General features: G+C 47.1%; 1 protein-coding gene across 1 annotated transcript in view; it reads right to left on the reverse strand.

Annotated features, from left to right (window-relative positions):
- Positions 1-10,706: 10,706 nt before the first annotated feature.
- Positions 10,707-18,320, reverse strand: part of NFX1 (nuclear transcription factor, X-box binding 1) — an 86,662-nt gene continuing 79,048 nt past the window's right edge. Inside the window, exons 20-24 of the mRNA XM_008590985.1 lie at positions 15,855-15,953; positions 14,688-14,754; positions 13,304-13,449; positions 12,429-12,533; positions 10,707-11,004 (exon numbers count right to left, since the gene is read on the reverse strand). Coding sequence (XP_008589207.1) covers positions 10,932-11,004; positions 12,429-12,533; positions 13,304-13,449; positions 14,688-14,754; positions 15,855-15,953 — 490 coding nt within the window. The 3' untranslated portion in view covers positions 10,707-10,931. The remainder of the gene's footprint in view (positions 11,005-12,428; positions 12,534-13,303; positions 13,450-14,687; positions 14,755-15,854; positions 15,954-18,320) is intronic.

Here is an 18,320-nt window from a genome sequence, read left to right on the forward strand (position 1 = left end):
AGTGACCAGGGAAGGACAGCTGGAAGTCCCCAGCTGGCTGTGCAGTGGCTTCCCTCTGTGACCTTGGGCAAGCCCCTTCCCCTATCTCAGCCTCAGTGGCCTTGTGAGCACGAGGAGGTGCCCTTTCTCATTCCCAGCATTCCAGAGCAAGACTCCAAGGCCTGAATCACAGCTGAGAAAGTCATAGACGGGCCCCAGGATTCTGGTTCCTACCCTCCTCTGCCCCTCATGAACACTTCAGCCACCTGGCATCCTCACGTCCCTGGGAGGTGGCCCTGGAGGCAGGGCAGCCAGTGGGCTGCCACAGACCTGCACTAGTCCCATTGCCCATAACACCTTGCAGGTTCTGGACCCACTCCAGTCACAGACCAAGCCTTTTCATTCTCTCCACAGACACTGGTTGAGAGTGAACAATGTGCCGGACACCATTCTAGTGTCAAGAATGTAGGCATGAGGAAGATAAACAAGTTTTTATTCTCACGGAGCTAACATGCTGTGCAAAATTCATTCTGAGGTGTGTTAGTGACAGCTGCTGAGGAGGAAAAGCAGGAAAGGGGGCAGGAAGTGTGGGGAGGTGTGAAGAGCAGAAAGCTTCACTGAGAAGGTGACTTTGGATAAAGACCTGAAGGGCTAAGGGAGTGAGCCTTGTGGACATCTGGAGGAAGAGCATGCCAGGCTGAAGGAAGAGCTAGTGCAAAGGCCCTGAGGTGGGAGCATGGAGGGGCCACCATGCTGGAATGGAAAGAGGGAGGGGGGAGTAGAAGAAGATGAGGTCAGACAAGTAAATGGGGTTGGGGGTTGGGGGGATGGGCTGAGGCCAGGCCCAGGGAAGAGGTAAGGTCAAGGGTTGGGGCAAAGGTGAGGGAAATCTCTGGAGGAGAGAGGCAGGTCCTACTGCAAGAAGGAAGGAAGCAGCAAGATGGGGTGGGGTGAGCATCATAGCACATTGTGGGTCCCCGCTCTTGGCTTTGCTGTCACACGCACACTCCTGTAGACACATCTGTGCAGCTCCCATACGCTGTGGAAGCTTTTGCTTCTCTCCCATTCTCCCTGTCCCAGGCCCAGCATGGACTGGCTGTGTGACTTGGACAGAACCACTCCTCTCCCTGGGTCTCAGTTTCCCCATCTTTACAATAAGGCTTGGATCTGTTGGTGTGTGGAGAGCCCCCCAACTTTGACTTTTTCCAGCACTTTGAGACCTTGTGTCATAACCCCACTCTCTACCCTGCCCCCTCCCCAGCTGAGGCTACATTGAGATTGAGACAGGGGTGGGGCAGAAATGAGCCCCAGGGCAGGCCCGTCCAGGGTTTTGCAGGTAAAGATTTGGTCCTCAGTCTGGTGGTCCAGCGTTGGGCAGAGCCCTTACTCCCCGTCTGGCCTGCTCTCCACTCACTCTCAGGGCTTTCCCGGTCTGTCTGGTCTTACTGTCTCTTTCCTCAGAGGGCATCCTGCAGCATGGGAAGAGATGGGAGTGGTGGCTCTAATGATGACACCCTCAGCATGAGGAGATTCTGGCCACTCTGAGCAGTACAGCCTGACCTTAGCTCTACACCCACCTCTGCACTGATCTCAAAGTGGGAACAGTGGACCTTAGAGTGATCCCAGTCCTCCTGTATGCGGCTGGGGCTCATATTGTGGCACAAAGAACACAGACAACAAAACCAGCCCGCCTGGATCCCAATACCCGCTGTGCCACTCACTAGCAGTATGACCGAGGGTAAGATGGGTAATAACAGCTCCCATCTCATCAGGCTGCTGTGATGCTGACGAGGGTTATGCCTGGCACATGAGGAGTGTGTCTGCTGTTATCATTATGCACACTCTCATGTGATCCTCACCTCATCATCCCTCTTACCACAAGGAAACTGAGGCCAGGGAGACTGGCTCAATAAGGGGTAGAGAGTAGGGATTCCAGCTCTCGTCAAGGTGTCTCTGAAGCCTGTGCATTAACCCCCCACCCAAGGATATGACCATGGCTAATTTTAGTTCGGCTTTTAAATTGTGAAATATATTCTGTAAACAAGACTGTACAGTCCTGCACCCCATAACAATATTTTGGTCAGTGGTGGACTACATCATATGGTGGGGATCCCCTAAGATTATGACGGAGCCGAAAACTTCCTATTGCCTACTGACATCACATCCATCGTAACGTCATAGCGCAATGCGTTACGCACACAGGCCCAACAGGCTATACCATGTAATGCAGGCGTATAGCAGGCTATTCATCTAGATTTGTGTACATACACTCTGTGACGTTCGCACAACAAAACTGCCTAACAACACATTTCTCAGAATGCATCCCCATCATTAGGCAACGCATGACTGTATGTAACATATAGGTACAGTTAAAATAACAATAAAACACTCAAATAACAAAACAGAACAGAGCTGGCTAGTTAGTTCAGCTGGTTAGAGTGCAGTGTTATAGCACCAAGGTCAAGGGTTCAGATCCCCTAACCAGCCAGCCGTCAAAAACAAACAAAAACCAAAACACCAAAACAAAACCCCAAATAAAACAAACAAAAGTGAACTTTAGGCAGGCTGTTTAACCTCTTTGGGCCTCAGTTCCCTCATCTGTAAAGTGGGGATAACGAGGCTCAGAGGAACTAAGGTCCTTCAGGTTTAATTTTTGCCATAAGCATTCCCCTGGGATGGAACAAGGTGAAGTGGAGTTTGCAAGAGCGCATGGTGTCTCCTTGTCTTTGTGCTCAGGAGCCAAGATTGGGGTTCTGGAGAGGATGCTCTGGGCCCAGTGGGAGGGCCTGGTGAGTGGAGGCTGGAGGAAGGCCCAGAGGCTAGGTCAGAGAGAAAAGACACACATAGCTCAGAGCCAAATACACCCAGGCACACAGGTGAGGCCATAAATCTTGGACTGAGCCTTTGAGTCCACCAGAGACCCAACCAAACTCTTGTTGGCCAATAAGGAGGATTCCCCGGGTGGGAGTTGCAAAAGGCCCTTGGAACAGCCCTGCCAGGGCAAGCAAGAACGTGTTCTTGCCCTCCGCCTCTGACTCTGGCCCTGAGTCAGGAGACATTAGATGATGATGAAATCGGAAGGCTAAGGGAGGCCTATTTTGGGGTGGTGTGCGGGGGTGCATGTTGAAGGTGACCTCCTAGGCCCACCCAACCCCTCAGCCCTGCAGTAGTAGTCTCTGGCCTGGGAAGGGGATGCCTCATCTGGGAGGCACTCCAGAACCCACTAGAAGAATTCCCCCTCACCCTGCCTTCACCCCCAGCCCAGTGCCTGCCCCAGCACTCAGGGTGCCTCTCACTTGCACCAGCGAGTCTGTTCACCAGGTACATGGGGTGAGGGGGCTCCAGCTGAAGGAGACAGTAGATTTTTGAGCCACAGGCTGCCCAGTATGGCTGCAGTGGTGGACGTGAGGTAGGCGGTAGCTACAGGAACTTAGGGGGCCAAGCTGGGCAGCTGGGACTTTCTTCTCTGAGAAATTCGATGAGTATTAAGCCAAGTGATGGCAGAGCCAAATTTGTGCCAAAGAGCCCTTTGGCCTCTGTGTGGAGGCTGGACTGAAAGGGAAGGGAGAGCAATCAGAGGAGCTTAACTGCCACAGCTGGTAGGGCAGGAGATAGAGAAGAGGGGATGCCCTGGAAAGACTGAGAACCTGGAAGCTGTGAACCTTGAGTTGGCTGTGGGAAGGATTGAGGGGGTTGCCCAGTGCTCTACCTAGGGACCGTGTAGGTGGTGGAGACACCATGAGACAGTTTGTGGTGGGGAAATGTGGGGGTCTGGTGTTTGACATGCTTAGTTGGAGGTGCTTGTGGGACGTCTAGGGAAAGACAGGGACCTGGGCTGGAGATAGACCATTTAAGCTCAGGGTTAGCAGTTGAAGATTTGCAGGTAGAGGAGGTGGCCCAGGGAGAGATTATGGAGCCCTGGAGAGCACCCATGCATAAGGGATGGGAAAAGGGAAGGAGGTAGCTAAGGCCCATGATCTCCCCTGGCCCCGGGAGCCTGAACACTCTGGGGGCTTAACTGATTATTTGCTCTGGTGCCAGTCTCTTCTCTCATGGGGGTCAGATAGGTCAGGACAAGTAGAGAAGCACATACTCTTCTAGGCAACCTGGAAGAAAACCCCAGAGACCCTCACCTCACAGGACTTCCCTGCAGCACTGAGTACTGCAGCTTCAGCCCCCATCTCTGGCTTTAAAATCTCCAACTCCTGCTCTGTCCTCAGCTCCCTGCCCTCTAGATGATGGAGTGCCCAGGGCATAGTCCTTGAACCTCTTCTTTTACCCTCCTTCCCAACATAATCTCACTGGCCTTTAAATACCATTATATGCCAACAGCTCCCCAAATTAGATCTCCAGCCCAGTCTTGTCTCCAGACTTCAGACTCCCATGTACAACTGCCTACTGGACAGATTTTCATCCCCCAAGCCTGCTCCTCCCACACACTTTCCTATCTCAGTAAATGGCAAATTTAATCTTCCAATTGCTCAGGACAAAAACTTTGAAGTCATCCCCGACTCCTCTCTCTTTCTCTCTCATACCCCACTCCCCAGCTGTCAGCAAATCCTGTAACTGTTATCTGCAAAATGTTCCAGAATCCAACCACTTCTCACCACTCCACCACCATCACCCTGGTTCAGGCCACTGTTTCTTAGATTACAGCAGTGGTCTTCCGACTGGTCTCCCAGCCTCTTTCCTTGTCCCCACTCAGCCCTACAATCTAGTCTCAATACAGCGGCCAGAATGCTCCTTTTTAAAAATGAGCTAGATCTTATCATTCACTCCGCTGACTTTCCAATGGCCTACTAGGACCAACACCACTAGTTTCCCTGTTACTTTTCTGATCCCTGCTATTCTCTCCTTCATTTGCTGTCCTACAGTCTGATGGCCTTGCTGTTTCTTCAAGGTGCATGGCATGTTTCCACTGCAGTTTTTGCAACAGCTGTTCCCTCTGACTGGAATATTCTTCCTTCAGATATCTGCATACCTTATGTTTTCCCCTTGTACTTATACTGTGTTTATCAACAAGCAGAGAAAAAAGTGTTTTAGAAAAGTGACAAATTAAGAAATATTGGTTACAAACTCTCGTAAAATTTTTTAAATAAACAGCTTTTCTGAGGCAAAGTGTAAACATTCCCCCACTTCACCTCCAGGCTCCTGGTTTGGGGATACATATGCCCCCTAGTGACCATTGTAGAAAAAGTCCCATTTTCTGGTGCGGTTACTGGGTTACTGGTGTTTTCTGCTTTGGGACACAGTATAAACTTCCCTCCCACTTGTCCTGACCCGCTGGGCCACAATGTCCTAGGGTTTCCAACATGAGCTGGACGAGCTGCCCTTGTTCTATCCCTGTGAGAGGACAGACCCAGTAGGAATTTCAGATCCTCAGTTGTTCACCGAGTGATCTTGGGCATGAGACCTAACTTCTATAACCTTCAGTTGCCACATTGGTAAAAAGGGGATAAGAATACATACAGATATTCCTCGACTTACAATGGGGTCACATCCTGATAAACCTATTATAAGCTGAAAATATCAAATACATTTAATATACCTAACCTAATGAACATCATAGCTTAGCCTAACTACCTTAAACATGCTCAGAACACTTTCAGTACAGTGTTCAGTAGGTTTCATGATACAGTCAACACTTTAGTATAAAATAGGCTTTGTGTTAGATGATTTGGTCCAGCATTGTGCAAGGGTATCCCACAAGACCGGGAAATGATCAAAATTCAAAGTATGTTTTTCACTAAATGCATATCACTTTCACATCACTGTAAAGTTGAAAAATCGTAAGTTGAATCGTTGTAAATCGAGGACCCTCTGTACTTCATTGGGCTTGGAGGAGTAAAAGATGAGCACGGTGCTAGGCATACATTAAATATGAAACAGCTATTATCTATGGTAAAAAAGATTCTTGGTAAAGTGTGGGTAAAAGAGGACTTCTGACTCCCACTCTCACAGGTCAGGCTTGAAGTGGGTGAGGGGATTGTAAAGGGGGTGGTGACTGAAAGCCCTGGCCCTTGCCAGAGCAGCTTGACCACTGCTCTGTTCCTCCCCCACTCTCCCAAGAGCTACCCCCTGAGCGACCATCCTGGTATGGGCTCCAGAGGCTTGACTGTGCTGAGATGACATGTGGCACTGGGAGACTCTCCCCACCTTGTCTACATACTACCCTCACAATGGCTATGGGCAGCACACAGGCAGGAACCATTATCCCACCTGACAGGTGCAGAAACCGATGCCCAGACAGTGTAAGCAAACTGCCCAGGGACAGAGTGAGTTGAAGCAGCAAAACAGACATCCTTGCTGTTCAGTTGGGTTCTCTGCACCCAGGTTTCCCAGGAGGCTGTGCATTATGAAGATTGACCTCATGAAGCCTAGGGTTGAGGGCAGCCTGGGCCACTGGGAAGGACCTCCAAGTGAGTTCAGTTTGGGGAAGCCAGGAGGGAAACAGCTCGCCTTTTCCTGAGAATTCAGCCCCCTCCTAGTACAGGGCACTTCTAGGCTGGGAAACCCAAGGCCTGGATTCCAGTCCCAGTGTGGCACACACTGTATGACCACAGGGAGTCAGTCACTTTTGGGCTTTGCCTTTGTAGGTCGAGCGGCTGAACTGGCCTAGAGAATCCTCTGGGGACCCTTGAACTCTAATAGGCTATGGGAGATGGTATTGACATCTGTGCTGAGGCCATGTGGTGAGTTGGAAGGCAGAACTATCTCAATGGGTGTGGGTGTGGTTGTGAGGGGGAATAATAAGGCAGGTCTGTAAAGGTGAAAGGGTTGGCCTGGCCTGGCAGTTCCTCCCTCATTTTAGAAGAGGCATAACAGCAGGTTCTCTTTAGAGGACAAGCTCTCCAGGCTTTCAGGCACAAAGCCTGAAGGCAAGTAACACACAGGAAGGACTCCCCCAAACCTAAACTTATAGGAACTACTGATTGAGACCTTGTACCTCCCTCCTAAAACTGACATTCCTTCTTCCTCTCCCCTGGTCTGTTCTCTGGCCTGGCCAGCACAAGATCCAGAGCTGTTTTACACAGACCCTGCAATCAGGAGGCCTGCTTTCATCTTCAGTCCTGCACACAATCCTCCATGCACACCAGGCTGACACCACTGCCGACAGGAGCCATCCCTGCCAGACAAGCCAGGGAATTCCAGATATAAGAATGTGGTCTCTGGAAAGCTCTGGACCATAAACTCCTGCTGAAAGAGTGTGCGGGGTGGGAGAGAGGAGAGAAGATACCACCTGGTTCCCATGCAGCAAGTGTGGGGTCCTGGTACCCACAGGCTTCCTCCACGTATGGAGTAGAGGAGATAGGTGTGTATTATGGATAGAATTGTGTCCTGCCAAAAGAATTGTGTCCTGCCAAAAGTTTAATGCATTGGAGGCTTGGTCCCCGCTGTGACAGTGTTGAGAGAGTGGGAAGTCCTATTACGGTAACTGAAAGGTGGGGCCTTGAAGAGGTAGTTAGATTGTAGGACCATGCTGTAGTGAATGGATTAATAATAGTGGTTAGGGGAATGGTTTGGAGAGCTTTAAAAGGAGAGCCTGTGAAGAGTCCATCTCCCTCTCTCTGCTCTGCCATTTTCTACCATGTTTGACCCGTGTTGCTGTAAAGCAACCACCAAGGAAGACCCTCACCAGATGTGTTTCCTGGACTTTGGACTTCCCAGCCTCTGAAACTGTTTTAAGCAATAAATTTCATTTTCCTACAAATCACCCAATTCCAGGTATTTTGTTATAAGAAACACAAATGGACTAACACAGCATGTCTTTCCCTCTGGTCCACATTCATATAAAATCTTGTCCAACGCCACCGCTCAGTGAAGAATCCGTGGAATTCGTGAAAACCAAATTCCCCTTGTTGAGGGGACCTGGGGCTCCCTTGGTGATCTGAGGGGGCTAGCTCCCCTAACCCCTGGCATCCTATTCTATCTACCTCCTTGATCTGAATATCTCTTCCCTCTTGGCAGTGCTAACTCCCACCACCCTCATCTTCTCTCAACTGGATCACTTCTGCAGCCTCTTGGCTGGGCTTCTTGCCTCAGAGTAGCCCTCCAATTCTTTCTATGCACTTCTGCCTAAGACACTGCCCTAGAACAGGATGGGTAAACTCAGGTCCACAGCCAAATCCAGCCTGCTGCCTGTTTTTGTACAACTCATAAGCTAAGAATGGTTTTTACATTTTTAAATGGTTAGAAAAAAAGTCAAAAGAATACTCTGACATAAAAATCACATGAAATTCTTATCTCAGTGTCCATAAATAAAATGTTATTATAAGGGCCAGCCCGTGGCTCACTCGGGAGAGTGTGGTGCTGATAACACCAAGGCCATGGGTTCAGATCCCTATATAGGGATGGCTGGTTCATTCACTGGCTGAGCGTGGTGCTGACAACATCAAGCCAAGGGTTAAGATCCCCTTACCGGTCATCTTAAAAAAATGTTATTACAACAGAGTCATGCTCCTTCATTACACTTGGTCTATGGCTGCTTTCACATCACAATGGCACAGGTGGGGAGTTGCAACAGAAACTATATGGTTCACAAAGTCTAAAATATTTACTATCTGGCCCTTTACAGGAAATATTTGCTGATTCCTGCTCTACATCATAAATCTGGCCATGCTACTCCTCTTACAATTCTTCAGTGGCTCCCTGTGGCTCACCATAAGTGGATCCCTGTCCACCTTTCCAGTCTCATCACCTGTCCTTCCAGTTGTCTAGACACTAACCCTTTCTCAAACACACCATAAACTATATCCCCAGTGCTTGTCTCATGCTGTTTACCTTCATTTGGCATGTCTCTCTCCTTCCCCAAACGGCAGTCAACCATTTCAAGCCTCAGCTCAAACGCTTCTTCCCTTTTCCCTTCTCCAACCAAGAGAGCTAACCCATTCCTACCACAGACTCACAAAATATTCCCCTTAGGCTCTTCAGCTTTTAATAACAGATTAATGACCTATTAGTGCCAGACCAACCAATGAAAAACATTTGTTTAGGTATGTGTCCTCACTGGATTACTAAGAGAACAGGCCACATCTGCTTCCCTTAGCCCTTGCAAAAGGCTGGCACAAGGTAGGCATGCAAACATTCACCAGAAGAGGCCTGTTTAGCACTCCATATCTTTTTCTTGGCTAGTTTAATTAAGAAAGGAGATCCTTACATATTTTCCAGGTATCAAGTATCATTTTTATGAACTTTGAGCACTTATGAGATTCAGGCACCTCCACATACGTTATTCATATAATCCTCACAACAACCCTGGTGAGGTAAGTGAAACCTCCTTTCCATCAAGTGGCAAGTTGTTATGTGGCAGAGCTAGAACCTGAAATCAGGTCTTCTGCTAATTCTGAGATGCTCTCACATGTATAATTCACCCACTGAACCCACTGCTTGAAAGATGTAACAGATGCTCATAGGCTTCCTGTTGTGTGGGGGTCACTGACCCTGCACCCAGATAGAGCTGGTTTGTTGTTCTCCATCACTTCCCTCCAGTTGCCTGGTCCTGCTGCTGTACCTGATGCCTTTCAAAGTAGACTGGATGAGGACCAAAGGGCACCTCTGCTCTTCCTACAAAAATGAAGTGCCTGCTTTTGTGACTCCACTTCTCAAATCATCTGCTGCTCTGGGGCTTGTGGTGTGTTCTGGAGCAGAAGAAAGTTGCTAGAAGTCTGGCCTTCACGCTGCAGGTGTACCAATGCAAAGAGGGCCAAACTAATGTAAATGTTAACACACCTGCATTAAAAGAAACTGAAGAATGCCTCCAGTTGGCTGCTGAGCATAAGCCCTGGACTGTCCACATACTTCTTTGAATATTCAAATAGAAGTCCAGAGCTCAGAAACAGGGAAAGTCAATACAGCTGTTGAAGGCCTAGGAAAAAGCAACACAGGACAGTTGTCTATGTGAGACTCTTTCTCAACCAGAGAGGAATTAGGGCTACACTGGTCAGTTCACAGAGGCCACAGTGTGAACCTGGCAGAAGAGCTTGCTCTATGTCCTCTACCCTCATGGGGGATAGCTAAACTGACTGTCACCAGAAGGCCCAGTCATGTGGGATGAGGCCCCAGGGACTTAAAAATGGAATTCTGTAAGGCAACCTGATCTCACTCTTAGGTCTAGAACTGACAGTATGGGGAACCACTAAAATAAGTTCAGCTAGATAGATCTATGAGAGTTTTTGGCAAAAGTCTTAGAGAACATGGCTGGGCTTAAGACAACATATGTGATTCCACATATGGTGTACCAATTCAATGTTCAGTATTTCAGACTGAGAAATTTCCTGTGTCTCTCCCAAGACTGTGATCGGTTTGGATAAAGAAAGCAAGGTCCATCTCAAATTTCAGGCATTTTCAGGAGGATTTCTGGGACAACTGAGGCTATGAGTAAGTGCCATAAAGCCAGTTTCAGACTAAAATCCTGGTTTGCCCAAACAAAACCCAATATTCTCTCAACACTCATAGCAATCACAGTGATGGTGTGAGAAGTCTCTTCAAAAACATGACTGAGGCCGGCCCGGTGGCGCACTGCTACAGTGCACCGCTTGGGAGCGCGGCGGCGCTCCCGCCGAGGGTTCAGATCCCACATACAGACCGGTTCCCGCTCACTGGCTGAGCGAGGTGCGGTCGCGACACCGAGGGTTGCGGTCCCGTTGCCGGTCCCGGTCCGGGCGCGACACTGAGGGTTGCGATCCGTTGCCGGACACGAAAAAAAAAAAAAAACATGACTGAATAGCTAGTGACCAAACAGAGATCTGGCCATTCTCAAACACTTTATACAGACATGAATAGACAAGGGCATTTCTGACATACTCATGCTTTGGATGTATCAGTACAAGACAGTATGTGAGGCTATGATTGATTCTGCCAGGCAGGGAGAATAAACATGATTTATCTGCTGGCAAAAGAGTCTCCACTACACCTAATCATTCTTAGTTTAATCTAAGTGCATCTTGATCTTCTCAGTCCTGGACATCAAAGTAGTCAATTATTGGCTCCTTGGCTATTTTCTGCAAATTACTGCTCCCAGGATTCCTGAAAAGCAAACAAAGAATGATCAATCTTTTCTCCTTTGGGGGAAACAGATACGGGTCTTCAGAAAGTCAATGATCAGCTGATTTACCATTTGTGAAGCTCTGATGAGACAGCGGGGCAAACATGAGCTGGTAATTGTTGAAATTTTGTGATAGGCATGCAGGCCTAATATAATATTAATACTATCCTCTCTATTCTAAATCTTTTCCATAATAAAGTTTTATATAAAAATAAAGCAAGCAAAAGGGAAAAAAAAAGAAAGCATGGCATGAACAGACCAGTGACTCCACATGGTCAGGTCTAAGTAGTACTAAACACAGCTGTGGCAGTGTCATGAAATATCCCTCACATTTCCAAAACCACTGCCCATGTGGATATGAAGACTGTGCAGACCGGAATCCAGGCCACCTAGTTTCGAGGAGAGGAGAAAGGCTGATCCTGGGGATCTCCACGGCCCCAGAACTTGGCTGAGTCTGTGCCCAATGGGTTACGCCTGGCTGTCCTGTCCAGTTCTGTGGGAACAGCAGTTGCTATGACCCTCATGGTGACGCTGTAAACTGCCTTAACCACCTTTCCAGAGGTTTTATGCAGGAAGCACAGAGGAAATCCTGCTAGGAATTCTGTGTGGAAGGCCAGAACAGGAATAAGCACCCCTTTCCTCTGCCTTTCAGAGTAAGTTAGACATGCTGCCTTGGTTCCGGTATGGCAGCTGGGCTCCCTTCCTGACAAGGGAGAGGAAAAGGGAGGAGGGAGTGCTCCTTCCCGGCTCCTGTCTGAGAAAACATCTGGCAGACTTGCTGCTTGCCAACTTGTTTTTTTTTTCTCTTTAAATACTACGTTTTTGTTGCAAAAGTGGTTCAAAGCACATAGAAGTAAAACATGAAAGTCTCCCAACCCCTTCACTGATAACTCTCACGGCTCCTGTCTGAGAAAACATCTGGCAGACTTGCTGCTTGCCAACTTGTTTTTTTTTTCTCTTTAAATACTACGTTTTTGTTGCAAAAATGGTTCAAAGCACATAGAAGTAAAACATGAAAGTCTCCCAACCCCTTCACTGATAACTCTCACTCCCAATCCCACTTCCACCTTCGAGTAACAGTTGTTAACTATGAGACATTTCAGTCATAAATCATCTGGTGACAGACTGAACCCATTTCCCAGTGTCACCATCTACAAAGTGCAAATTATGTCCAATGACTGCTCTGCCTGTAGCAGAATTGGGCATTACAAACATTGAACTTAGGACTCCTCTGGCATGAAGAAATGTGTCTGACACCCCAGTCGAATCTTACATATTGGAACACAGCACCCCAAGAACAGGCGCAAGGAGGCCACAAATGGCTGGTATGGCACAGGACAGTTCAGCCCCTGCTGACTTCTCTGAACAGACAGGTCCCTTTGGATAGCACCTGAAGAATTCTTACTTGTCTGTCTGATGTCTGTGATGAGGAATCGGTGGTGGAGGCCGTGTCTGCATTTCCCTTTCAAGCACAACTGTCAGTGTGGTAGGAGGACAGACAGACTTCCCTCTGATACAGACAAAACAAAGTAATGAAAAGTGAGAATCATTTGTGAAGATAGGCAGACAGCTAGAAACTTGGTCTGTGACTGGCACTATGATGTTGCTGAGCTCTCTCTGATATGACTCGTCTCCTCTCAGGCATGGTTACCTGCATTTAACCCCTTGTCTCTTCCACCCACTTCTGCTGGGCCTGTTGCCTGCTTCCTCTCATGTCACACTTGAGTTTTCTTTATTGAGAAGTTCTTCCTACTCCCTGAGGTTCTGATAGTGATTCTAGGTAACCCCTGTCCCCTCCTGGCTCATACTATGGCCTCAGTATCCTGTGATGGCAAAACACTGTTCACAGGGGATGCCTTGAATCAGAGTCTAGCATTCTTTCTGTTTCCATCATGCCAAGAAGACAGAGCCTGAAAGATGTCAGAGGGAGGAACAGGAGACAGAAAGGGCAAAGGGACAGATGTGAGGGTCAGGCACCCTGTTCAGGCTCCCAGGGTCTGTTCCCTCTGCCTGTGGACATGCTGCCTCTAGCGTGTGCCATGGATCTGTGCAGATGTGAGGCTTGTACACTTTGGGTGTATCTGCCCTATGGACTGAGGCACGGGCTTTGCACTCCGGCTCAGACCTTTAGATCATTTTGGAATGGCTGTCCCAGGGAAGCAGATTTTCCTTCTGTTCTTCTGAGAGAGAAAGGAAATAAAGAAAGCAAATACTGACAGACCTCTTGGGTCCAGTATGCCCTGCTGACGAGTTCCTCCTGTGACAGCAAGATCAACCCACCTGATGGCAGTGACCACAACGTTGCGCTTTGGTTCGCTATCATAGCTCACACTCTCTAGTCCATAAACCTGGGCCAGGTCATGGATGATCCGGCGGTGGTCTCTGTTCATGGGAGGGAAGCAGTGGCTTTTCTTACTATTCTTTCCCTGTATTGAAGAAAAAGATGAGCGATTGATAATAACATCAGCCTGAAAACAGAAAACGCTTCCAACTGTCCTTACCACCACAAGGTCAGCCTGGGTCAGTAAAAGGTGACTAAATTTTAGAGGCCCAAAGTATACAAAATTTCACTAACTGCCAAGCAAGCCCAGAGGGGTTTGGGAGGATGGGAGCTGAGGTACTTCTTTCATCTACTCTGTGAGCCGTGACTTCTTTCATCTACTCTGTGAGCAGCTGAACATGGTTAGGGACAAAGGATTAGAGAACTGAGACTTAGGTGGGCAGGGTAATGGCTTCTCCTGAAGGGTTCCATAATTTGGGAGTAAGTAATATTCCTAAGAAATGACTAAATAAATTGAAGACTTATAAAACAAGAAAATCTCACTTCCTATAAAAGTATGTTCTACACTCAAAGTCACGAGTGAGGAGATACAGACACAAGCAGAGAAATACATTTGCTCAGGTTTCCTAATCAGGAGAGGAACAATGCATTCCATTTTCTCCTTCATGTTAGTATTCTGCTGGGAAGTGGTAACAGAAGGGAGGAAGGGAAGGGAATTCAAAGGGGGTAAGGAAGATAATGAAAAAGAAAACTATTGTCTTTAGATGTGGTGCTAAAGCAGCCATCTTGTCCTCACTCTCAGTTCCCACTGAATGAAGAGGAAGCGAATGCAGCTTTCATTTTGGACTAAATGAAAGACTTCTTCACTTAAAGCTACCTTCCTTGATGTCCCTGCTTGCCTCCGTGACAGGCGCCTCACTCTCCTGAAGGAGTCTATCTCACTCCTTTCAGCTCTAGTCAAACAACTTTATCTTTCCTGCCTTTGCAGTAATAACAAACCAGTAAATGTTCTCTTTACCACACAACAACCCTTGAGAGATGTGAGGGCCTCTCAGGTCTTCCTAACTATCCCACACAGTCATTCAGCTATTACTGCTGAGCCCCCCTTGTCCACAATTTCTTCATCCATTCTAACGCTCTGAGCTAGGACTTTTATTTACATGTAATTTGATTGTAGATATCTTTTCTGCAATGACTAAATCAGGACAGGCTTCCATGGATGTTATAATGGCTAGGCTTTTGTGAAAGACAAAATACTCAAGGAAGTTGTGACTTTTTCCTACAGCTACTCTAGGCTGTGTTTCTGGAACTTGATTTTTTTTTTTTTTTTTTTTTTTCAAGCTGGCCTTAGAGAAATGTCCAGTTGGATGTTTTGACTTCAACCTTATTCACGGCCTCCACAAGGGTTTCCATTTCCTTCTCAATGTCACTGACAAACTTTAAGTCCTTCCTGAAATGAGAAATCACCACAATTAATTAATTTCATCTGTTCCTGACCTTCTGGGAACCCCTTTTACCTACCCTCTGCACATAAACTGCAGACAATGAACAAAGTTAGCATAAAAAATGCAGAGATCTGGAATTGTCAGATAATGGAAAGTCAACAGTGATGGAACAAAGGAAGGGCAAAAGAGAAAACAAATATGACATAAAAGAAGGAGAAATAGCCATCAGAGGGCCAGGAGACAGGAGAAAAATAAGAGCTGTTACTGCTTTTCCAAGTGAGGATCCATACGACAGTGAGACCTAGTGGATAGACAGAGGTGGAATGAAGCCTTGAGATCCTCCAATTCAGTCTAGTCCAGCCCTCGGTACATCTAAACTCTTACCACAGAGCCACCCTCCTGACAAATTCAGTTCTTCAATTAGACAGTTTTTTTTTTTTTAAAAGAAGATGACCGGTAAGGGGATCTTAACCCTTGACGTGGTACTGTCAGCACCACACTTTCCTGAGTGAGCTAATCGGCCATCCCTATATAGAGATCTGAACCCGTGGCCTTGGTGTTATCAGCACCGCACTCTCCCAGGTGAGCCACAGGCTGGCCCAAGAAGACAGTTCTGAGAAACCAAGAAAAGGATTTTTATTAACCATCACCTAATATCTTACAATAGATACATGAACAAACTTTAACTGGCTTACTTATTAGTACATATTAGTTACTACATCTTAAAAGATTAAACATTCTCATAAGCCACAATTAAGAAAAAAGGATCTACCCTAAGTGAATTACTGTGCAGTATATGCATGTATTGAAACAACACACTGTATCCCACAAAAATAAATATTAAAAAAATTGAATTAAAGGGCCGGCCCGGTGGCGCACTGGATAGTGCGCCGCTTGAGAAGCGCGGCGGCGCTCCCGCCCGAGGGTTCGGATCCCACATACAGACCGGTTCCCGCTCACTGGCTGAGCGAGGCGCGGGGGCAACACTGAGGGTTGCGATCCTGTTGCCAGACATGGAAAAAGACAAAAAAAGACAAAAAAAAGACAAAAAAAAAAAAAAAAATTGAATTAAAAAGAAAAATAAAATAGGTAACAAATTACATACCTGGCATCTTCTCTCAAACTATCACTGAATTTTGACCCTGAAGAACGTATATTGAAAGGGTCAGAATCATCACTGATATGAAATGCCTCTGCCAACCGCCTGAAAGTGAGAGAGAAATACACAAATAAAAGGACAGGAGTAGGAGGTAAACTATCTTATAGTAATATACAGTACCTAGCATATTGTAAGTTCTTTATACATTACCTCATTTCAGTAAACTAGATTATTAAGAAAAGAATAACAACAACTTAAGACAACATGTGGTATTGTCTTCATAAAAGAAAATAAGCAAAACAGATCTATATGGGCTTGAGCAAGCCACAGGCTGAACACTGGGGACTTGGATTATATGGGGAAGAGAAGGCTGGGTGTGTAACATCATTGGGAATGGTCAATGAGAGATGGCTTTCTCTGAGGCTTAACTTAAACATAATGTAGATAAAGTAGACATAAAGAGCTGTCTCTGCAGCCAGAAAACCTGGGATTACAGCAGTAAGGGGACCACGGGTTGAGCAAATACTCAACTATTAAAAAGCAACGATAGCCAAGCTGGGGCTACTAGAGCTCAGGGGAAGAGGAGGAGAGACCTATGGAGTGCACGAAGGCAGGAAAAGCCACAATGAGAGAAAGAAATGATGGCTCCCACCATTTCGAATCTCGGATGCTTCAAGCCTGAAGCTGGTGACCACATGGAGCAACAGCTGGCAAAAGCCACAGCTGTGTCCTTCCTATGAAGTTGCTTGGAGGCAGCAGGGGAGAAGAGGATCTTGGTGGCCCCCAGGCCAGCAAGACCACTAACAGGGTTCCCGTGGACCCACAACAACTGAAAAAAGGAGCCGCTCAGAGGCCGGGAAGTCATCACAAGGGACCGGCACATGGCCCGTCCCATGGGAAATGTTTGGAGTGTGGACGGTGGGGGAGTTGGGTCACCTGGGGAACACTGGGGCACAGGACGGACAGCTGATCTGCCCCCCAGTCAACACAGGCCCACTCTGTGTAGACTGGTCAGGAATACAGAACTGCAGGGGGAACAGTTTGCTGAAAAGACTTAGGTCCACAGCAGAGTTTCTACACAACCCGGGTGTACTGGATCTCACAAGACCTGGAACTACCTACAAAGTCAACCATTAAAACTTGAGCTGCACAAAAAGCCTTCCCCAGGGAATCAATAGCAAAGCAGCAGTTTAGCTCAAATCCAGGGCTCAAGTGCTGGTCCCCACTGGAAGTTCCCCCATTTTAGAAGTAAGCAAAGGACAATAAATTAGTTCCAGTGCAGGGTTAAGTAATGGAAACAGCAAATAATCCAACACAGAACTAAAAGAAAAAACAAAATACCTACAGACCAGAGACAAAGTTTGATATTAACTAGTAAAGGTCTAACTTCACCAAAGAACACCTATAAAACCTAGAAGGACTGCAAGCACCCTGGGTCCACAAGCCAGGGAGTGCAGAAGGCTAGGGGATTCAGCTATGCCCTCCCGACACCCACAACTAGCCCAGTGATGACCACCAACCTGCTGCAGGAAGTGCCCTGAGCCCCCGAACTGGGACAGTGGGGGGCCAAGGGCTTTGGCCACCCCCCCCGACATCTGCATTCAGTCCAGCAATGACCAAGCCACCACTGGAAGCCCCCTGGTCTCCCCTTCAGGAATGAGAGGGGTGCCACAGGTCTCAACCACATCCCCCCTCCTCTCCCACCCTATTTCCTTCCCCTTCACCTCTCCCCCTCCCACCCAACTGCTTCAAAACAACATCTTAGAACGTCAAAACAGATGGAGCTGGGGACCAACCCCTCCTCCTGTAACCAGGCAAGGAGCATGCCAAAACACCACTTCCATGTGGGTGGCCCACCACGGCCACCACACTAGCCACAGCTGCAGCAAAAGCAGCTAGATGCCACAACCACCATGCAGATGGCCCACCAGCCACTTGAGTGTAATAATACAAGAAGAGTCACCAGTGGAGACCAAAGAAGAGGATGTCTCTCTCCACAAAGCCCATTCCAGAGGGACAGAAGAAGCATCTATGCTATGATAATAGTAGGGGACCTGAATACACCTCTCTCAGCACTGGACAGATCATCTAGGCAAAAAATCAACAGAGTAACTGTTACTCTTTCAGAAGGAGAGAAGAAATCTAGGGTTATCAGAGGTGGTTGGAGGGAGGGAGAGGGGGATGGGAAGAGATTGGATAAGAGGCATAAAGAATAAGTATGATTTGTAATAATATATATGCTAATAATATTGATTTGATCAACATACATCAATGTTGAACCCCCAAAATATGTATAAGCAATTATGACTCATTAAAAAAATGCAAAAAAACCCCAAAACAAAATGAAAAAAAATAGACATAATATTAAAATACCACATTACAGAAAATCTGCAAAATAAAGGAAAAATTCCATTAATAAATAAGCAATGCATTTTATTTTTTAATTAATTAATTAATTAATTAATTAATTAA

This window comes from Galeopterus variegatus, unplaced genomic scaffold, assembly GCF_000696425.1.
Source record: "Galeopterus variegatus unplaced genomic scaffold, G_variegatus-3.0.2 Scaffold143, whole genome shotgun sequence".
NCBI lineage: Eukaryota > Metazoa > Chordata > Mammalia > Dermoptera > Cynocephalidae > Galeopterus > Galeopterus variegatus.